The sequence below is a fragment of the Sorex araneus genome, chromosome 2 (assembly GCF_027595985.1).
Source record: "Sorex araneus isolate mSorAra2 chromosome 2, mSorAra2.pri, whole genome shotgun sequence".
NCBI lineage: Eukaryota > Metazoa > Chordata > Mammalia > Eulipotyphla > Soricidae > Sorex > Sorex araneus.
The window spans coordinates 148,077,647-148,101,031 of NC_073303.1; the positions used below are offsets into that span (position 1 = coordinate 148,077,647).

The 23,385-nt window shown below is 39.7% G+C and overlaps 2 protein-coding genes across 4 annotated transcripts in view; both read right to left on the minus strand.

The window, feature by feature from the left end:
• Positions 1-10,589, minus strand: part of ABHD10 (abhydrolase domain containing 10, depalmitoylase) — a 22,861-nt gene extending 12,272 nt beyond the window's left edge. For all 3 annotated transcript variants that reach the window (XM_055125577.1, XM_055125578.1, XM_055125576.1), the window contains exons 1-4: positions 10,420-10,589; positions 7,737-7,920; positions 4,224-4,335; positions 3,721-3,858 (exon numbers count right to left, since the gene is read on the minus strand). In XM_055125577.1, coding sequence (XP_054981552.1) covers positions 3,721-3,858; positions 4,224-4,335; positions 7,737-7,920; positions 10,420-10,579 — 594 coding nt within the window. In that variant the 5' untranslated portion in view covers positions 10,580-10,589. The remainder of the gene's footprint in view (positions 1-3,720; positions 3,859-4,223; positions 4,336-7,736; positions 7,921-10,419) is intronic.
• Positions 10,590-12,585: 1,996 nt separating this feature from the next.
• Positions 12,586-23,385, minus strand: part of PHLDB2 (pleckstrin homology like domain family B member 2) — a 119,565-nt gene continuing 108,765 nt past the window's right edge. The window contains exons 16-18 of the mRNA XM_055127120.1: positions 21,635-21,854; positions 15,795-15,880; positions 12,586-14,621 (exon numbers count right to left, since the gene is read on the minus strand). Coding sequence (XP_054983095.1) covers positions 14,481-14,621; positions 15,795-15,880; positions 21,635-21,854 — 447 coding nt within the window. The 3' untranslated portion in view covers positions 12,586-14,480. The remainder of the gene's footprint in view (positions 14,622-15,794; positions 15,881-21,634; positions 21,855-23,385) is intronic.

The window sequence follows — 23,385 nt, forward strand, 5'->3', positions numbered from 1 at the left end:
GTAATTCCTGAGTGCAAAGCCAGGAGTAACCCCTGTGCATAGCCCAGCATGATTGAAAAATATATAAATAATTAAAAAAATAAAGATTATAATCAATATAAGGTAAATATCTATTCTCATACTACTAGATACCTGGTTGAACCTTTGGAGGATAAAGACTTATCTGCATATGATTATTTAGAAAGGTTCTCAGAATTTTAATGAGTAATTTATGAGTTAATAGTAATAGTCTTAAGGTACTTACAGCCATATAAAATGAAGGGCATTTCTGAATAGAAGTTACCAAAAAATATATATGCAATATGTAACATATCTGAACATTTCTGCAATTAGGATTTCAACATTTTTATTACATATAGGGCAAAGAAAATAAGTAGTAAAATATGTACAATATAATCTATATAGATATAGGCATTTAATGTATTTAAACTTCCAAAAAGATCTGATGCAGTGAAAAAGGTATATTTCTGAAAGCTATACTTCTAAATATTATCTCCAAATTTATTTTAAATTGAAAAATCTAAGAAACTATACAATTCATGAAGCTTGATACTAATAAAATATTTTGCACTAAAACCTACAAACATTTAAGATGACATTATTCTCAAACATCTCAGGATTATACCTGAGTTTTAATTTAAGTAAAAAAAACTTAGTTTTCATTAGTTATAAGATGAAGCAGGAACTATGCTATAGTGACGTAGCTGTTTTCCAACTAGCTGCTATCTGACACTGAATGAACAGTGTCAGTTCAAACAATTTAACTTTACAAAATAATCTATGTTCCAAACACTCAAAAACAAAAAGTTGGAAACAGGAAAAACAGCACTAAACAAAGAAAACACGCAATAGATAATCAGGTGCCACACAAGAAATCCTATCATTACAGTATGGATGAGAAGCATGGGTTCTGGTTATTCATCATGTCTGATGCCCTCTGGTGTCCAAAGAGAAAATTATTACCAAGAGGTAGCTTTAGACTAGGGCTTCTTCCCACTAGCGACCTTTCTCCTGAGAAATTTCTATGCAATCCCACATACTTAAAAATAGGTATATGAATCAAATACTTACTGGTAATAAATCATAAATTTTCCAACAAAATTTTCACCACCCCCACATTCAGTTACATGAGTCCAGGTGGAGTTGCAACCCAACTTCAATGTTCAAGGCAGGGCTTAGACAAAGAGAGATTCTGGGCCTTAATTCTGGGGTTAAATACGGCAGTAAAAAAATCTCTGCTTCTGGGGCCAGGGGCTCAAAGTAGCACACGCCTCAGACGCAGTTGACCCTGGTTCAGATCCTGGCACATGGTACCTTGAGTATTTCCAGGCACTGCCCTGAGGACCTCTGAGCACTGCTGGACCTGACCATGCAGGTTCCCTGAGTACTGTTGGGGTGGTCATGGGTAAGCCCAGCACTACCTGACTCTACTCTGCAGCCTCCGGCCTAAGCACTGAGCCACAGGCTCACATTGCTGGAGTGGACCTTCCTCCACCCCCGCCAAAAAACTAACACCAACCCCATTCCTGCAAGCTTGTTAGGATTAGATCACTGCTGGGAGTCAGTGATTGCGGAGTCCCAGCTCATTCCGTATACCTGACGTTAGTTTACCAAGGCTCCTGTGACAGGTCTTTGCTTCTCTGATATAGGACTAGCAAAGATGTCCCGGTTTGCAGGTCTTAGTTTTAAGGGATTCTACTATAGTCTTACTGAGTGATGCGACACACACAAACAGAATTATACACAGACATGTTCTTTTAGTAACAAATGTATCTCTAGCCAACTCCTTTGAAATTTGACACATTCTTGAAATTATCTCCTCCCATTCGGAGCTCTATACCTTAGTTTCTTAAACTGTGGGTTGCGACCCCATGAGAGGCATGAAAAATTTAACAATTAAAATGTTTCTGAATGCGTAATGGCCAAAAATTAATTGATTCACCATGTAACGAATCTGAGGTGTTTTAGAAAGCACTTGCCCATGCTGCACTTCTTGGGTGAAAAAAGATGACAAGTGGAAAAAAGAGCTTGAGAAGCTCTGCTCTACGCAGACTAAAGGAATGAAGGGCTCAAGGCTTAGATGCAAAAAAGACGTAATGACAGAGAAATTAAGCTGCACAAGGATATGGAACAACCATGTATAAAAAGCAAGAAAAGGGAAAAATTCAGAAATAGGAATTGAAAGCAAGTGACACCACCTCTTTAACTTTAACTTGATAGAAAGCTATGTGAGGAAACTATCCATACAATGAACTGATGATAAAACAGAACAGATGACACATGGCACTGGATCCAATGTGGAACTGAAGGCAAATTGCAAGACAGCATGAACACTTCATATGCTTTTGTTTCTCGTTCTGCTCTTACACACTTTACAGAAGAGTTCACCAAGGGGTGGAGGACACTGTCAAAATAAAATTCTGGGATCCCAGGTTTTGAAACAGCTGGTCTTCAATGAAACTCAAGAAAACGCCCTTCTAACTAGCTTTCAGTTGATGCTGCTGCTAGCCTGGGACCCACCAAACAGGCAGTGTTTCTTTACTTTCCTATGCCTAAGACCTATCAGGATCTTAGACCCAGAAGTGAAATCTAGTGTTCTAGGAAAGAGACACCCAAGTAGAACTCAAAAGACTGCTAAACAAAGAATAATGTACATATCACTGTATCACTGTCATCCCGTTGCTCATCGATTTGCTTGAGCGGGCACCAGTAATGTCTCCATCGTGAGACTTGTTATTACTGTTTCTGGCATATCAAATACGCCATGGGTAGCTTGTCAGGCTCTGCCATGCAGGCGAGATATTCTTGGTAGCTTGCTGGGCTATCCGAGAGAGGGGAGGTAATCGAACCCGGGTCGGCTGTGTGGAAGGCAAACGCCCAACCTGCTGTGCTAAATGCTCTATTTGTTTAACAGATGATCGAATTGCCTAAACATGTCTAATAATGGAGGACAATAAATTATTATCCCAGTTATATAAGCTGCCTTATTTCTAACCATAATTTTCTAAAGAACATACTAGTAACAAAAAGCATTATTAAAAAGGTGACAATCAGGAGTAAAATAATGTCAACTAAGTGTGTATGCTCTGAACAACAAATCATGTTCTCTACATGCTAGTTCTGCATGCTTGACGATCTCTCTGGAGAGGGTCTGAGACTACTGTCAAGGATTGAAAAAAGAAGTTTCAGGCTGGAGCAATAGAGCATCAGGTAGAGGGCACTTGCCTCTCACTTGGTCAACTTGGGTTCGATCCTCAGCACCGCATAGGGTCCCTTACCATGAAGTGATCCCTCAGTATAGAGCCCGGAGTAAGCCGAGTGTGCCTTGTCCCCCTCAAAAGTTTTATAATTGATTAACCAATTCTAAAATTCTAAAATAAGCATTGGCACTATTTCTTACATGCCACAAAGAAAGAATGAAGTACAAAAAGAAATTAAGAGGAATGATCCAGATGAGCTATTATGATAAAAAAATAAATGTTGCTTAAAAAAAATTTAAGTGTGATTTCATTAAGGTGGCACAAATATTTGGCAGAATGATATGAAGGGGACTGTAAAGAAAACAAACCTTAAATAAGAGTCCAAATAATTAAAAAAGGTTAGAGACTGTATATAACACATAAGATGGGCCACAAAACTCAAAAGACAGAACACACATGAACAAATATTCAAAGAGAAAGGGTCAGAAGAATGACTGGAGATAGTCATACTATAACTTACCTCAAGAGGAAGTTGTTTAAATTGTGTCACTAGGCCATCTGCAGCTGTAGCTATACCAATAAGAGCAATCACCTTTTCTGGCCGTGCAATGGCAGCATGTAGCATAAGCCAGCCACCAAGGCTAGATCCAACTAATATCTAAAAATAAAAATATGTATAGTGTAAAGAGACTTTCCTGTGCTGTTTGTAAGAAAAGTGAATATTAGCATAGAATATATATGTGTATACACACATACACACATATACACATACATATATATGCACAAAATGGAATTAAAATTAGAACCACTTTTTGTTAAAGCATCAATTTTATATCATTGAATAAGTGCTAAAAAATAAAATCTGCAAAATATAAAGTTGTATTTACATTTTGCTAGAAGTGAAAATGGCAGAAAATTTTAAAATCGAGTATCAAAATGTTAAACACTAACAATATTCAATAAATTTTCATGTCTGAAAAAGCAGCTTACAGTCAATAACTATTATATTTAATAAAGAGTCACCTGTGGTCCTACAGCTAATTCATCAATGACAGAAAGAACATCTTTTCTCCATTTTCCCACTGTGCATTCTTTTATGTTGCCATCTGACTTTCCAACTCCAGAGTAATCAAACCTGGAGAAAAAAAAGGGGGGTGGTGGGTGCAATCTATATATTTCTCTTTCATCTTTTTCTTCTCCCAGTGCAGAGGACTGAACCCAGGACCTCATGCAATGCATGCACTCTACCGCTGAGCCACATTCCTAGTTCAGACTTTTCCAATTTTTAAGGAAAATAACGCAGTCATTATTACAATGCCTAGCACTGTAGCACTGTCGTCCAGTCCCTTTGTTCATCAATTTGCTCAAGCGGGCACCAGTAATGTCTCCTTGTGAGACTTGTTACTGATTTTGGCATATCAAACATGCCACGGGTAGCTTGCCAGGCTCTTCCGTATTACAATGCCTAAATTAAATAAAATGCTGGTTAATATTAAAAAAAAATTTTTTTTGACCACACCTGTCAGAGCTCAGGACTTACTACTGGTTCCGTACTTGGGAATTGCTCCTGGTGGGGCTCAGAGAACCATATGGGATGCTGGGGATTGAACCCAAGTTGACCACGTGTGAGAAAAAAGCCCGACCAGCAGTGCTACTCTTCTATACACCCTGCACACTCACTTTCTCTGTCTATTCCCCTACCACCAGCCTAGTCTGTGTTTCTCAATCTTTTCCCAATGTTTTCTTTTCTAGGTTACTTCTGTTTTCTTCACTTTTCATCTCCTTTATGCAATTTTCACCTGGAGTCTTTTGAATGTTCTGGGTGCCCAGAGGGGTTCAAATGGCCCTCAGCTGACAAATACTACTAGGTCACTATCCTCTCTTACCATGATTACTTCAGTAGTCTCCAAGTTGCAATTTTCACCCACGTGTTAGCAAAAAACACCCAGCGATGCTCAGGAATTAATCATGGCTTTGCACTCAGGAACTACTCCCGGTGGTCCTTGGGGGCTCATATGGGATACTGGGGCTTGAACCTTAGTTGGGTGCGTTATAGGGCAAACACTTTACTCACTGTACTGCCTCTCCAGCACCAATAGTCAACAATATTTTAAAAACAAAATGATGTCTTCTAGAAGTCTTTCAATTTGAAATGCTTATTCTACTCTGGCTCCCATGTCTATCTGGGCTCATTTCTTCTTTTTTGTTTTTGGTGAAGCCAGGTAGTTTTTATTGAACAAAACTTGCTTAGAAAGATGTGAGAAGAGAAAAAGAGAGGAAATGTGTTCAAGAGAAAACATGTTCTCTAGAGAATAGTTCTCTAGAGAGGAAATGAGGAAACAGATGAGCAAGTGAGAAATGTGTTCAAGGGAGCTCCTTCTAACTGGATCCTCCCTGCCCCTTTTGACGTTAATGGAAAACACCACCACTGTCTTGGGAGTTTTACATTAGCTTCACTACTACAGAAATACTCTAGCTCCAGACAGCCAATTAGTTCTTCTGCTTCATTCATTGACTCAAATGCAAATCCCCTGAGCCTTCCCTGCCTGCTCAGTTCAAGTTGTGGGTTTTTTCTATCTCCACGTCTTTACTCCCTTATGTTTTCTTTATAGCAAATACCGTTAGTAGGTTTTTTGAACCTACTAACGGTAGGTTCACGCAAATAATTCAATTAATTTGATAATATCAGGATAAGACTAAATACATACAACTGACAACATTTCTAACATATGTATGAGATATCTACTTATAGCTTTATAAAAATGTTTTTTAAATGTCCTGATACCTACAGTAAGGTTTAGTTAAAGCTCAGGCACATAACACGTAGTTTTAGAGCTGCTATTAACTCAATTATCCCTAATAAAATTTTTATTTATTTATTTGCTTTTTGGGTCACACCCGGCGATACACAGGAGTTATTCCTGGCTCCTGCACTCAGTAATTACTCCTGGCAGTGCTCGGGGGACCATATGGGATGCTAGGAATCGAACCCGGGTCAGCCTTGTGCAAGGCAAACACCCTACCCACTGTGCTATCATTCCAGCCCTAGAAATTTTAAATTCTAGATCTGGAACTGTTGAGGGCATTGAAAAAAAAAGTTCTCAGATGTATAAATATGTTAGTGGCATTATCTTTATCTTTAGGTAAAGCGTAATAGTTTTATACAGTTGTATTTTTTGGAAACAAAATTAAATCATTCTAAAATTTTATGTGAATAGATGTTTAATTTATAGTGCCAGGAAAGAATTCAGGCATAAGTTTTAGTCCAAACCTTTTGTTGTTTTTGTTTAAAGAAAAAATAAGGGGTGCATGTGTGTGTGAGGAGGGGGACTGGGGCTGAGGTTGGATATACCTCAGCGGTGGGGCACTTGCCTTGCACACTGCCAACGTGGCTTCAATCCCTGCATCCCATAACGTGCCCCCAGCATCACTAGAAGTGATCCTTAGCAAGGAAGAAGTCCTGAATACTGATGCGTGGCCCACCTCCCTTCCCCACCCCCCAAAAGAAAAAATAAGTAAAAGGAAAAAGGCCCAAGGTTTTGTTACTAACCCATCGTGTCTCACTTATTGCTAGAATGAAATCTAGAAGTCATATTTTTTGAATGCTAGACCAGGGCTCATTCTATTAAACCATACCACCTCTTAAGAAACCAAACCATACTACCCCTTTCTGCAGATCAGTTGCAGATAATTATAAAGAACAAGCAAACCTAATAATATAAATATAAATACAGCATTTCATTAGAAATGTTAGCATTCTAGGAAATATTAGAAATTGTGAAATTATGTTTTAAACAACCTATTTCCCTACTCATGCTTACATGTGTTCAGATTATCAAAGGGAAATAAAAAGCTCAATGTAAACCAAAATTGTATAACACTAATTAAAAAAATTTTCAAGTATTCATATTTTTAAACACATTTTAAAAAATTTATTTATTTTTAATTAGTGAACCACTGTGAGGGTACAGTTACAGATTTATACATTTTTGTGCTCATGTTTCCCTCAAAGTTCGAGAGCCCATCCCTTCACCAGTGCCCATTCTCCACCACCAGTAAACCCAGCATCCCTCCTACCCTCCCCAATCCCATCTTCCCCCACCCCACCCTGCCACTGTGGCAGGGTATTCCCTTTTGTTCTCTCTCTCTAATTAGGTGTTGTGGTTAAACACATTTTTTAAAAGGTAATAACCATAGTTAAATGTCAAAATCCCCAAAGGAAACATTACAATTATATGAGATGATAAGAAAGCCAATTAGTATATAGTGTTTGTTGTCATGCATGATTACTCCATCTAAAAAGTCTAGTTACTGTTAGTTTCTTTTCCTGCCAGCATGGGCAGTATGGCACTGAGACCTTTAAAGTCTCTTAAACTGTACACTTCTAAGACGTAGATTACAAGATGAAAGTTTACAAGCCACATAAATAAATCTATTAAAATGCTGGCATTTGCTTCATTTGGTTAGACCAGAAGTAATTTTCCACTGCTAGGCTAAAAAGTAGCAACATTTTTTCCCTGAAAGATGTACTCCTACCTTATATAGGCGTGACCTAGACATCTGCAAAAGTCCTCAATGGCCAATGCTTTTATACCATTCATATTAGAAAGAAAGCCAGGGATGAAGATAATTCCTGGATTTTTGCCTTTTAGCTTCTTATAAGCCAGGTTTGGAAGGCCAGGTCGACTAAGATAAGAGTATGATGTCTTTTGTCTGAAAGCTAAAGAAAGTACACAAAACATAGTTTGCAAATAGTTTTTTTTTTTAAAAAAAAACTATGTATATTTTCCATTTAACTTTCTTAATCTTATCAAACTGATATCAAATGCAATATTTTATCTAATAGGAAAAACAAAAACAGATTTGAAATACAGTCACAAGTCTGTACATCTTTTATAATGATGTTGAAATCATTATAAACTTAACTTCTTTGAGCAAGGTCCAATTTTATATCTTCCAAAATGCAAAATGAAGTAGAAAGTCAAAGCAGTAAAAAAGACATGTCAAAAATGTCTTCTTGCTATCGCCTGTCCTACATAGAAACCAATCAACATTGCAGATTTGTCTTTTTTGTGAGTGTTGTCTCATTTTATTTTTAAAATTGGGTGGTGGAGGGCCAGTTTGGGCCACACCCTGCATTGCTGAGGGCTTACTCCTGGCTCTGAGTTCACTCTTGGTGGGGTTTGGGGATCACAGTGGGTGCCAGGGATGGAATGTGCATTGACCATGAGTAATGCAAGTGCCATAGCTGCTCTGCTCTCTCCTGACCTGCTTTTGTCTATTTTTAAAAATATATGAGAAGTTTCAAGCTCCCTACATTGCGATAAAGAGAACTAAGTTTGGTTGCCTTTGGGAAACTGCTGTAAACTAGAGTTGCTATCCTGATTCCCCATCTCTGCAAATCCATAAAGCCAATCAAGATTCTGTATCAGCTCTAACTAGAAGTCTCTTTACAAGTAACTTTGAATAATACTGATGGTATCATTTCAGGAAAAGGTTTCTCATAGGACTCTGAAATAACTGCTTTATTAGCTGGTCTGACTTTTTGTGAATAGTGGGAACATATCTTAGTATATATTAAGTACAAGAGAGCAACTGGAGATACTTACAAGGTAAGTTCACTTCCCTTAAAAAATATCTCCTAGTCTAATATCAATACTTTCTCTTACAGATATGATTGGGGATGTGGCATTGTAAAGCACATGCCACACATCTGGAAACTCCTGTACTGCACCCTTGGCAAAAAAAAATTACTTAAAATGAAAAGATATTTTCCAAACAAAACCTTTTATAGCTCTATCTCCTCCCTAAAACACATTAGATGTCTCTCCTTACAATATTTTTACTTTTTACCTCAGTCCTCCTTCTTTCCTCTCTCCTGGACTAACACACAAAAACTTTGCTTTGATGGTGGTGCTGGGAAAAAACCCAATGCCTCACACATTAATGTAAGTGATGCATCCTACCATTATGCTTTGGCCCCCAAACCTCTTCTATTAAACAAAACCTTCAATTTCCCAGACTTTTCCATTCTATGTGAGCTTATGTTTACTTAACTTTGGATCCGGAAAGTTAATTTTAAGACAACCCGATTACAGAGAGTTGTTTCAATGTGTAGTGTAATACACAGATTAAACCTAGGTGAAAAGTGGCTGGAGAGAAGGCAGGGGTCAGTTGTGCTGGCTGGAGAGTTACATCAGTAAAACTGTTCAAGTTTCATTTTCGTAGGCAGCACTCAAGAAGTCCTTCCTAACCTCTTCTTGGAAAGATCGGTTCTCTTGGGAAAATATTATTTCCCAGCACAGAAACTTCCTCTAGGCAGTTACAATTTTTGTCAAGTTAGTGAGTTATGTAAGTAACCCAGTTTCTTAATACTGTGGCCATGAAATGGGGTGGTCCAAGTATCAATGCATACTTGCTGTATTGATGAGGGCATTATATCCTAGTTCACAATCTCACGTGCTCCTCATAAGTCAGCGGTACTCACAGGTAACAATCCTCTTAAGTGTGAACAACGAACTATAAAGGACAGCAGTTATGTAAAAAAATAAATAAATAAAGGTAAACTCAAAACGAGCGGCATCTGCTATTCCATCAATGCCCGTGCCAAGCACTGTGCATCTGACAGTTTCAAGGAGTGTAAAGCACAACACCGCCAGGTATGCAAAAGTCCTCACTCCAGGAAAAAAATGATGGGGCGAGGGGGATGGGCTGGAGGGCCGGGCGGGACCAATCAAAAGGAAGATAAGGGGTCCGACTTGGGGGTCCGGATTCTAGTTCCTCATTATAGCCTTTCACCGTGGCACGGAACCCGAGGATTGGGCGTGAAGAGAGTAATCTACGCGGCTACCAAGAAAACACCCGCGAGTCGAGCGAGGACAGGTCCAAGTACCGGGCCAGAGTCACTCTGGGCAAACTTCTGATAGGAAAGGGAAAAAAACAAGTCAGGACGACATTCAGGAAACGCACATCTTGCCAATCTCGCCAGTGTCGGCGCTTCCTGCAGGCGAGGGGGCTTCTGCAGGTGGGGAAAAAAAAATAAAAAAGCCATGTGCAAGTGCCGGGAATGTCTAGAATAACCCTGGGGCCGTGACAAACCTCTCCGGGGTCCGCCCGGCGCGGAGGCCATCCCCCTCGGACAGGGGCACCGCAAACGTTTTGAATGGGGCGCCCCTAAGGCATGAATTCGGGAAGTTCGAAAGCACGCGCTCTACCTCACCTTTCGGAAACTGACCAGGGAGCCCCCGGGGAGCTCCGTGCGGTTCCCGTGCAAACAAGGTGCTGAAAACACGGTGGAAGTCGCGGGATACGGCGGACCTGCCCCACCTCCGGCAATGTGGTAGCCAAGTTCCCACGGCCGCCATGGCCGCACCCGCCATCTTCCCAGGCGTCCCTGCGCTGACCTACCGAGACGCGCGCGGGGCGCAGGCACGGAAATTGAGCATGCGCTCGGGCTAGAAGGCGGAACTTCCTGGAGGGAGCCCGGAAGTTGTTTAGAGGCGGAGCGAGCGGTGGCGCACATGCGCAGACCGTCCTAGCTCTTGCCAGTTGATCGCGTTGGGCTGGTGGCTTCACCCCTGCCCTAAGGGTTTGTGCAAGTGATAAGCTTGGAATGTTTTGAATGACTTCCAGTAGGTTGATAGATTTTCCAGCCCTGCTGGAAGCACAGCGGGGCACGTTATCAAACATTCCCAGAGAGGAAACCATCTCTCTGTCCCGGGAATTCTAGGGGACGGAAGCATAAAATGCTGTGCTGGGTGCTTGACAAATCGCTTTGATCGATCTCCTGGCAGCTTTCTGGAAATGCTTCAAGGTCTGACCTTACTCCGGCTTGCACAAATAGTTTGAACAGATTTCAACACAAGCCGCTACTCCCCACTCCCGCTTTTGAATTCCTAGGTGTTTTCTAGGGAAAAAGAAAAGGTCAATACTAGGAAAACAGCTCCATGGATTGTGATCTGGGATTCTGGATTCTTTGTCTTGTCACGTTTCAATCGAAGTCATGGACGCCTCCAGCATGAAGTAGAGCTTTAGGTTGTTTTTATTGTTTATTTGTTTTGTTTTAACTAAAGTTACTTTTACTCTCAAGATACATTGAGTAAGACATTTGTAGTAGCTTGGTTACATAGTTTGTGGCACTGATTGATGTTCCAGTTAAAGACAAAGGTTGGTTTGGAAAAGTTTGCCTTTGGAATCATGAACACATTAGAGAAGTTGAGTAAAGATGGAGTAAGACTTAGTGTTATGATTAAAAAAAAAAAAGACAGCAAGAACTGCTGCGTGATTTTAGAACTGCAGTGTAGCACTGTCATCCCATTGCACATTGATTTGCTCCAGCAGGCACCAGTAACATCTCCATTGTGAGATTTGTTACTGGTTTTGGCATATCGAATATTCCACCGGTAGCTTGCCAGACTCTGCCGTGCAAGCCGAATACTCTGGCTAGCTAGCCGGGCTTTCCGAGAGGGGTGGGGGAATGGAACACGGGTCAGCCGTGCAAGGCAAATGCCCTACCAGCTATACTGAGACACTTTTTTTTTTTTTTTTTTGCCAATTGTCCATTAGATATATTATTGTTCCAGAGAGACTAAATTACTGAGGTTATCCCCCAATACAGATCACTTCACAGGACCCTATAATAAAGCTTCTATAGTTGTTGGAATTGCTAATATTCTCAATTATTTGCGCCCTTTCTCTTTATATCTTGTTTTGCAGTCCCGGGACTTGAGTGTAGGGCCACCTAAAATCTACATCTATGGCATCGTTCTCCATCTTTGTTTTTGTAGATCTTTCTCCATTTTATCTTTTTTTTTTTTTGCTTTTTGGGTCACACCCGGCAATGCACAGGGGTTACTCCTGGCTCTGCACTCAGGAATTACTCCTGGCGGTGCTCAGGAGACCATATGGGATGCTGGGATTCGAACCGGGTTGGCCGCGTGCAAGGCAAATGCCCTACCAGCTGCGCTATGGCTCCAGCCCCTCTCCATTTTATCTTTAGCAAAATGAAAAATTTAACTTGTTCTCATAGTGGGGAACTGCATTCAAAGGCAAGGAAACACATTGTTCTTTTCCTCTAGCCACCTTTGACTAGAGTCAAGTGAAGTTCTTTTACCTATAGCAAGGAGCTTGAAATAGCTTTGTTTCCATTCAGGGCACCAATTGTCAATGCTGGTTTCCTTAGCAAGCCTGAAAGAACAGTGCTGAGGAAAGATTCTCTTGCCCTCTGAAATCCACTACCTTGGGTCAGGAAGACTAAGGAAGTCCCAGCTAGTTAATACTTGGAGTTTTATTTCACATCAGTGGAACTCTTTTCTTTTTGTCAGATGGGAAAAAAAAGACAGTCCCAGAAGTCCCCAGTAATAACTGCCTTTCTACAAAAAGACAATAAATAAGATGTTAGATTTTTCAGTGTTTATCTCATTTTTTATGCAAGAGGAATATGTCCACAGATACTTCTAATTCAGTATGCAAACTACATATCATAATACTATCACACAACAACTTTAATGTAGATTCAACAACTAATTTCTATTGTTAAATCATCCCCCCTTTGTATTACCAATAGGTAACTTCCTAATAAGAGATGATTTTATTTTCTAATATGAAACCTGGTCAACATTTCAAACCAAACAACTTATTTTAACACACATATTTAAAGTTTACTACATCATGCAAGATATAAAGTTGATTAGAATCAAGTTGATCAGAATAGCTTTATAATTCTAAAAAGAAAGTATTCAACACAGAAAAGTTCTATCTTCATATTAAACAACAATTGCATTTTACTGTTGTAGAACATTACAGGGTTTCAATGGGATCTCTGGGGAAAAAAACCAGACTATAAAAATGTCCTCTATAATTGTGAATTTGTCTTTGACGGTTCAAGTAAAATCATGTGTCATCCAGAAGAAAAATCTTAATATTGGCAACATGAATACATGTGTACACATAAGATAGTAAGTCTAAAAGATTGTACCCAATTAGGCCTCACAAAGATTTTACAGACGCTTCTGAGGATTTTACAGACACTTCTTATAGACCTTTCACTCTGGATAGAAAGGTATTTTCTACTTCTATTCACTAGCTAAGTTTTAGGACAGTACATCTATATGTATAAACAATATGACAAAGAAAATACGTGACATTTAAAAACCAGTATAAAAGAGACTTGCCTGAAGTCATATCATTCAACAAAAATTAATTTATCTCTAAAAAAGTGTAATTGTAAAGAAATACATAATAAAATAGTACATTACAGAGAACATTAAGTTGAACTTCATTTGCCTTTTTATAGACCTACATCACATCTGTAAATAAGTATTTTTTTTTATTGGTCTGTTCTTTGGTGACTGTAGAGCTCTGATTTCATAGTTATGTCATGTGAAGCTGCAATGAACACGTGTGCTCCGTTACACAGAGTAATCAAGACGACAGGAGATTCGCTACCGCTTATCTTTATTCTCAGCACCAGGAACGGAGGATATTTTTGCAAGAAATCTTCAGCTCCTTACACAGATATTCTCTTTGTATAAATTTTCCATGTGACACATTCTAAAATTTTCTAACACACACACAGGTTTTGTTCTTTTACAAAAAAAACCCAAAAAACAAACAAAAAAACTCCCCCAAAGTGGTTGGGTATATTTATACAGTAGCTTAGGCTGTTGGTGACCCTTCAAAGTCAGTTTCCTGGGCACTTGATGGCTTTAAAATATCATTTAAAATATACAGTAACACTAATTGTAGTTCATCAATGAAAAATACTATTAAAATGAAGTCAAGTCTTTGGTTTGTTTGTCATAACTTAAAATTTTGGCAAAATATATTCCCTCCCAACCTTTAATGACTGCTATTTATAAAATATCCTTTAGCAAAATGCTCCTTTTAAAAAAAGTAAGTTGCTTACCAATAATGTTAAAGCCAATCAAAATGTTTAAATAATTTCATATTTCCAAGGACATATATTTTATAAACTGTTTAGTCCTTTCTCTAAGATTAACAATGTTAAAAACTAGTTTATACGAAATGTCTTTGTAAGTGGTGATATTTATCAAGTGCTTTCATTCTCATGAAAGCTTCAATTCCTTTGCTATTAATGACCAAGCTTGGAACTGAAACCCTTATTTATCTCTTACAATGTCTTTTTTCTAATATGAAAGAACTTCTGAGTACATAGAAGAAGGCTGGGTCTGTTGTGTCCTTTTTTGTGGACTGAATATGGCTTCCTTTTTGTAAAATATTATTGCAATCTGCCCTCAGGTGGACTATTGCACCAGTTCATTACAACAGGAAGTGAGTGTATCCTTCGGCCCCAGTAACTATGACATCCATCCAAATTCGCATGGCTTCTGGTGATGGTGCTACCATATAGTAGATTCTGTCATGTGTCTTGACGCTAAAGGTCAGCAGTGGATTAGGACTCTGAAAATCGAAAGAGGAAAAGAATATGAAATAAAAAGAAAGTGTTATGACTTTAATATTTTATAATACATATATGAAAGCTGCCTCCTTTTGAAAAGTTGCTAAATGAAAATCCATAGGTATTTTTTTTCTAGTATAACCTGTAGCCAACTCCCAGTTCCTGTGTCAAGATTAATCATTGTTCTGATTTTTCTGAGCAAAAACTCTTATGTAGAGCACACAAATATTTTGTTTATTTTTTTTTTTAATCTTTGGGCCACACTTTGCAGCAGTCGGGGCTTATTCCTGGCTCTGTTCTCAGGGAACACTCTTGGCAGTATTCAGAAGACTGAACCCATGTCAGCTGCAAGCAAGGCAAATGCCCTGCCCATTGTACACCTTTCTGGCCCCACACACAAATCTTCTCACCAGAGTTTCATAAAGCTCTAGCAGAGAACCTAGATGATAGTAGGTAGCACTGCACTGTAGCACTGTCATCCCATTGTTCATCGATTTGCTTGAGTGGGCACCAGTAATGTCTCCATTGTGAGACCTGTTGTTACTGCTTTTGGCATATCGAATATGCCACCAGTAGCTTGCCAGGCTTTGTTATGCAGGCAGGATACTCTCAGTAGCTTGTGGGGCTCTCCGAGAGGGACAGAGAGACTCAATAAGAAAAAAAAATAGTTGTTATTCTTAGCCCTATTAAGTTCCTTTCTCATCTTCTCTCTCATGACTAAGCAGTGGCTCCTTCTGAGAACCTCCATACCATGTAGCTTGGCAGGAGTTCCTACGTCAACTTGCACAGTGTTGACTGACTTCATCATGACGATTTTTCCCTCTCACATAAAGATCAGCTATCCCATTATATTATTCTTCCTCTCCTTTTTTTTTTTTTGCCTATATCTGGAGGTACTCAGGGTTAACTCGTTATTCTGTGCTCAGGTATTACTGCCAGCAATGCTCAGGGGACCATATGTGGTGGTGGGAATTGGATCAGGGTCAGCCATAAGCAAGAAAAGTGCCTTAGTCTCGAACTATCTCTCTGGCCCTTCTATGCTTCTCTTTCATTATCATTATCCTTCAATTTGTACATCATGCCAGAACAATAATCTAAGTTGTTTAAACTTATAAAACATATCTCTCACAATTTACTTATGCATGCAAATTACAGAATTTTGAATCAATGTCTACCTTATTAGCATTCTTGAGGTGATCATAGTATACTTCTTCAATGGCTTGAAAGTATATAACTCCTTTTAATTTAGCTTCATGCTTGTCTGCAATGATAGAAGAAAGTTAAAATAAGCACTTCATCATTACTGATGAACAGAAGAAATAATATAATTATTATAAACTGTTTAGTATTAGAACAAAGATGAGCTCAGATAATCTAGGTTAATGCATTGTGTGGGATCTGTATTTTTAAAAAGGGAGGGGTTGATTTAATTATTAGTCCAATCATAGAGGACTAAATAACTTTGCCCCAGGCTCTTAACCCAATTATCCATCAAAATATAACCCCAAGTACTAACTGCCAGGTTATCACACAGAGCATAAATAACATTGACACCAATACAAATGATTTTGCCACATTCTTTAACTAGGGCATTGTAGCAGAAATTTTTATACTTCTTACTGCAATTAAATTGGGAAGAGGTATGGTATTTTACATACAATTTAAAATACTATTCTACTTGTTTTTCTTTCCTATCAAATTTCCTATCTAATGTACTTGATTCCCACCCCCCACCCTCTTTTCCAGTAAAGCTACATGTCAATAATATCCTTTCACATCTTTTTTATCCACAGAGTGGGCTGGAACAACAGCACAGCAGGTAGGGCATTTGCCTTAGACGCAGCTGACCCAGGTTCGATTCCTCCATCCCTTTCGGAGAGCCCAGCAAGCTACCGAAAGTATCCTACCCGCACAGCACAGCCTGGCAAGCACCCTGTGGCATATTCGATATGCCAAAAACAGTAACAACATGTCTCACAATGGAGACGCTACTGGTGCCCACTTGAGCAAATCGATGAGCAACGGGGTGAGAGTGATACAGTGATACACATTTTTTTGGGGGGGAGGGCCACACTCAGCAATGGATGACTCCAGGCTCTGTGCTCAGGGATCACTCCTGGGGGTGGGGGGAATCAAGGGGCAGAAAGAGGTGCCAGGGATTGAACCCAGGTGAAAGTGCAAGTAAAAAAGCCCTTTGAAGAAGGTTACTTAATTTATTTATTTTGGTTTTGGGGCCACACCTGGCAGTGCTCAGTGGTTACTCCTGACTCTGCATTCAGGAATTACTCCTGGCAGTGCTTGGTTACCATATTTAACAAGGGTTGGCTACATGTAAGGAAATTGACTCTACTCACAAGACTATCTCTTGCACCAAAGAAGGTAATTTTAAAAACAAACAAAAATGCAAAATTCCCCTGCAGTCACATTGCTAAAATATTATTTATGATAACTATATGCAAGTGCAGGAAATCTTCTGAGAGTTTCCTGCCCACATGGGACAGCCTTGCAAGCTTCCCATGGAGTATTCATATGCTAAATCCAGTAACAAGCTGGATCTCATTCCCCTGACCCTGGAGAGCCCCCAGTGCAACATCGTTAGGAGGGCCAAGTCCAGATGGACTTCTAAGATCTTAGGGAAAGGACGAAATGAGATGTTACTGAGCCTGCCCGAGAAATCGGTGATTAACGGGATATTGTGATTGTGATTGATTGATATGCAAGTGCACAGAGACTTGTATTTTTGTTAGTAAAAGGGTATACCAAAGCTGAAAAAGATCTGCTTGTTCTTTAACAGGAACTGATTTAGTTATAGATTAATCATACTGTGAAATCTACACAGACACTGAAAATACAGAGGTGAGATGTGTATATAATCCTGAAATACTGGTGTGTTGAAAAAAATGTACAAACATGGGCTGGAGCGATAGCACAGCGGGTAGGGCGTTTGCCTTGCACAGTGTACCGACCCGGGTTCAATTTCCAGCATCCCATATGGTCCCCTGAGCACCTCCAGGAGTAATTCCTGAGTACAGAGCCAGGAATAACCCCTGTGCATCGCCGGTGTGACTCAAAAAGCAAAAACAAAAAATAAATAAATAAAAATAAAAATAAAAAAATGTACAAACAGTGAATAATCTGATCCCCATATTAAGAAAAAGTATACATACATAAGAAAACAGATAAAAATACAGGTAATCTGAAAGGATATTTCAGATTTCAGAAAATGAAGTCAGAATTACTCCTGGCAGTGCTTGGTTACCATATTTAACAAGGGTTGGCTACATGTAAGGAAATTGACTCTACTCACAAGACTATCTCTTGCACCAAAGAAGGTAATTTTAAAAACAAACAAAAATGCAAAATTCCCCTGCAGTCACATTGCTAAAATATTATTTATGATAACTATATGCAAGTGCAGGAAATCTTCATATTTCCTTTGTGACAGTGAAAGAAAGACTAATAATATTTTTTTAAAAAAAATTAGTTACCCCGAAATATTCAGAAGAAAGTAAATTTGTTTTATTTCCTTAAATCTAGCATTTCCATAATCTATTTTATATAAAGGCTGGAGCTATAGCACAGTGGTTGGGCGTTCGCCTTTCACGAGGTTGACCCGTGTTCGATTCCTCCACCCTTCTCAGAGAGCCCGGCAAGCTACCGAGAGTATTGAGCCTGCACTGCAGAGCCTGGCAAGCTACCCGTGCGTACTGGATATGCCAAAAATTGTAACAATAAGTCTCTCAATGAGAAAAGTTACTGGTGCCCGCTTGAACAAATCGATGAGCAACGGGATGACAGTGATTTGATATAAATCCTATTTTCATGTATTTGTTTTTATTCTTCTTCAAGAAACACAGTTTTAATCAATATCATGTTTGGTGAGTTTCCATCATTTTCTGTGAAATTGAAGATTATGCATCACTCTAACATTTGCAAGAAAAATTTCTACAACAAATCATGGCAGCACAATTATAGTATATTTCTGAAAACATGTAAAGCAAAAGATGGAGTCAAAAGCAAGTCTCGTCAGTGTTTCAAGGCAGAAATTCAGGAATAAAACTTGGATGTTAGGGGACTTTGTATATAAGAAGAAACTGATGAGTGCGGTCCTGATATTGTGAGTTAAGAGAAACAACAATGTCCTTGCAAATGGACAGAATAACGCAATTTGCTCCTGTTTCCGTGGCACCACAGACTTCTGTGGCTTGATTTTTTTCGGAGACTCCTTTAAGGTTATCTAGGTAGTAAGCAGGATGCCAAGCATTGGGGTCAGGGCTGTGATCCACACAGGGAACTCAAGCTCTGCCTTTTAGCAGCTCCTTCACACAGGCCAAGGCCATCTACCTCACTGGCAGGCTGAAGTGTGTGGGAATCACAGGAAGCCTGAAACACAATCTGCAAGACATCCTGAGAAGGAAGGATTCCTACACTTGGTGGTATCTGAGAGGAGGGTGAGAATTGGCGGGGTGGAGGTGGGGTGTCCTAGAAGCAGACAATGTTGATGAAAGCTGTAAAAGGAGCCATAGACAGTATCTCTCTGACTACGTCACAGTGATCAGTTATATAGGTAAATATTAAAAGGTGAATTATAGGGCTGGAGCGATAGCACAGTGGGTGGGGTGTTTGCCTTGCACGTGGCTGACCCGGGCTCGATTCCCAGCATCCCATATGGTCCCTTGAGCACCGCCAGGAGTAATTCCTGAGTGCAGAGCCAGGAGTAACCCCTGAGCATTGCCGGGTGTGACCCAAAAAGAAAAGAAAGAAAAGTGAACTAAATACAATTTGTGTGTTCAACTTTGTGTGTGTGTGTGTGTGTGTGTGTGTGTGTGCGTATGTGTTAGGAGTCTGAGAAATCATTCCTATACTGCCTCCCCTTCAACCCCCTCCCCAACTTCCTCCCTTCCCCCAAGGTTTTGGTATTTAAAATTAAAAAATGATCACCAGAAGTTTAAATTTGGAAAAATGCATTATGTAGGTCGGAGGGAAAGGACACTAAATAACTCACCTGGCTGACAGAGGGAAGAATAAAAGAGGTTCCCAGAGAAGAGAGGCAATGAAGGGTGAAGCTGTTTAGCATGATGCTGTTTAAAAATTTTATTTGGGGAAAATTATCTGAGGAGACTGGTGCATAGAAAAATTTGCCTTCCATGTTTTTTGAAGATATTAAACTCACACTTTTTGTTAGATTGGCAACTTTTTCTTTGTACCAAGAGAATGTCTCTAAACTTAATAAAATTTATGGTCAGAGGCTCTCGAAAAGCGAGCTGTACCTGGGAAGTATAGTCTGACTCCAGGACACTAGCTACTGTGAAAAGCAAAGGAGGGGCTGGAGAAGTAGGATAGCAGATGAGACACTTGCCTTGCAGGCGGCTGACTGGGGTTGGATCCCCAGCATACCATATGGCCTGTGAACACTGCCAGGAGTAAGCCCTGAGCACCAATGGGTGTGGCCCAAACAAAACAAAACGAAAAACAAGAGCGCTCCCAAGGAGAAGGCATGCACTTACCCTCAATCGCCTTGATGCAGTGCTGATGGTCACTAGTCAGGACTTTCTTGCTTTCTTTCTTTCTTTCTTTTTTTTTTTTTTTTTGCTTTTTGGGTCACACCTAGCAACGCACAGGGGTTACTCCTGGCTTTGCACTCAGGAATTACTCCTGGCAGTGCTCAGGAGACCATATGGGATGCTGGGAATCGAACCCAGGTCAGCCGCGTGCAAAGCAAACACCCTACCCACTATACTATTGCTCCAGTCCCTAGTCAGGGTTTTTTTTTCCCCCACAAGGCTCGTAGATTCTCACACCTCTTTTTATAAACATAAACTGACATGATGGATTAAGGGACTGGGCATTTTTGGTTTGTTTTTGGGAGTAAGCCCAGTGGTGCTCAGGGCTTACTCCGGGATCTTCATGGAGGGATCATTCCTGAAGGTGTCTCAAGGGACCAAGGGACCGTGTGCCAGGGATTGAAGCCAGGTTGGCTATGTGCAAGGCAAGCGCCTTACTCCCTGTATTATCACTCTGGCCCCTGGGCTATCACTGTTATCCATTATTTATATACACTTTAGCAATTCCTGGCAATGCTCATAAGTGCTGATAGAGTCATCCCCAAACAGGATCTCTGCATAATCACTCTGATGAGACTGCTCTTCCATCAAGGCTATAAAAGAGAGCTGAGCCAGAGTTGTGTTGATACAAGTTTCACGCAACAAGAGGGATGTCAAGAGGTTTCATAATGCATACACTGATCACATGAGTATTCCTGCATTTATGGGGTGTCAGTGGGATGTTTCACATAATCCATCACTTAAAACGTCAAAAATTATTTCAGTCATTTATTACTCTCTTACTCATTTTCTGAAGACCTTCACTTACTGGACTGGGCATCTTGTTTGTAAATGATACCTTGGTGACTGTCAGTTGAGATCCCCTAATTATGTGTAACTTATATTTATATAGGATACTAGAACATAAATAAATAGACAGAAGCCCTCCCTTTTCTGACTTGTGGATTAAAATACAATATGTTAACTAAAGAATAGCTTCCATTTTTTTTTTTAATTCAAACACTAGCTTGTTTAAGAACGAAAATAGATAAATTCATAAGGGTTTTCTTTTCTTTTTTTGGGATCAGTATCAGAGATCAAACCCAGCACCAATTCAATCTTTTTGTTTGACCCGGTTTTTGGCTTCGGCTTTTGGGTCTTCCCTCTGCAGTGCTCAGTGACTACTCCTGACTCTGTGCTCAAGGTTGCTCTCACTGTGCTCTGGGGAGCAGTGCCAGGGATCGAAAAAGCCACACTTCATAAAATAACATATTATTTGTACTGCTTGTAGAAAAGAAATACTGTCATGCTGGCTACATATGCTAGGAAAATTATGTGCACCTACAAAGAGCATAATGCCATTAATTCTTACATAATTATTGATCTATACTGAAATCTGTAGACGTAACTCTCTAATAGAGAGTTCCTGACTTGTCAATATCAAGTCGGGTTTGATTTTCTTCGTCACTCACCTGCGTAATAAGAGAACGTCCGCTTGTTCCGATCAAAAACAAACCAACGTTTTTTCCAAGTTTTAATTTTTCCACCCATTTTGATAAGGAATCCTCTGCAGGTCTTTTCTGTGATTGATACATGGTAGCAGGTATCGATATTGTGGCCAGCGGTCTCTACATGGCTCCGCAAATCAAAATCTTCCTTCCGGACAGGCAGGTAGCGCGTCAAAGGGCGTGCCTAGAAGAACAAAGACGTATCTTATCTGCAGCTGCCCTTCTGGGCCATCACAGATAGTCTGACTTGAAACAGATGAAAGCACATGCTCTCAAATGCTCCTATGGGCACGAGAACGCAAGACAAACATCATCATTTGGAATCAAGCACATGGTTAGTGTTTGAAGAAGGATTACTACGGTATGGGAGGCCAACCGATTCTGTACCTTGAAATGGGCAGATGAGAAAAAAACAGGAAAGAGCTATCTGGGCTGCTAAAGAGAGATCAGGATTCAGCCATGGTTAAGCTTCCACTTCTCCCTGCCTGGATGAACAAAACTTCTCCTTGAGTAAACTGAGACATGACAAGACGATTGAATGGATTCAGGAAACATGACCCCATAAGGTCCTCCAAAGCTGCATGTCAGTTTTGTCATGCAGTCCAGGGGAAATGCTGTCCAGGGGAAATGCAAGACTGTGATGTGTGTTTAAAAAAGAAAAGCTAAGACAGTGAAATGAGAAGTATCATCAAAACTGATTCTACTGAGCTCTCTAGGACCAGGCACTTGTAGGGATAGAACTACAAATATGTTTTTATTTTACTTTGGCTGGGCTGGCCATTCAGCTAATCTAGGAGGCATACAGAACCAAGAGTATTTGATCTAAAGTGGTATTTTACTTTATTCTATTAACAACTCCGCCCCTTTGCTCTGAGGAAAATGACCTAATCATATATTTGGAGGCAAAACTTATAATTAAGATTAAAATAGATTTGTGTTTGTTTTTTTTTTTTGGGTTTGGCTTCAGATACAAAACAGGCATAGATAACTTTCACTGTAAATTAGAATTGGGCAGAGATTTGGTACAATGAGTTTTTGTTTCCCCCTTTGATATTTTGCCTTTGATTCTGTGGTATTTTGTATACTGGTGTTAGGAACTCACTAATATTTCAAGCACAAAGTCTTAAATACAGTTTTTCATTATAGCTATTATCTGATTTTTTGGACATACCAGCAATGCTCAGAGTTTACTCTTGGCTCTGTACTCAGGGATAATTCCTGGCAGGGGTTAAGGTGTTGGGGATTGAACCTGGGTCAGCTACTTGCAAGGAAAGCACTTGCTCCCTGTACTATCACTCTGGCCTTGAACTGTTTTACAATCAAACTGCCAGCAACTATAAAAAGAAAGGAAATGGTCTTTTTCATCAGTCTTGATTTGTAAACTGATTAAAAAGTTTTTTATTTGTAAACTGATTTGAACTTGAAGTTACATAGATGTTTGTAGTTTGGGTGTTATATTTGTTTTCAGTAGCAAATTCAGCTGCATCTTAAATGATGCCCCCCAAATATTCTTTTAAAGATATTTCTAAAAAGTGGTAGAAAAAAGGTTCACTTCCCATCAAAATGGTTAACTTGTGGGGAAATATGTCATAAGTTAGTAGAAATCCAGTGAGCCATGAAAAGCACTGTGTGTGTGTGTGTGTGTGTGTGTGTGTTGAGGGGGTTGATGGAAGGGCTGCTTAGTGCTCAATCATCTTCCTCTTATTCATACAAGT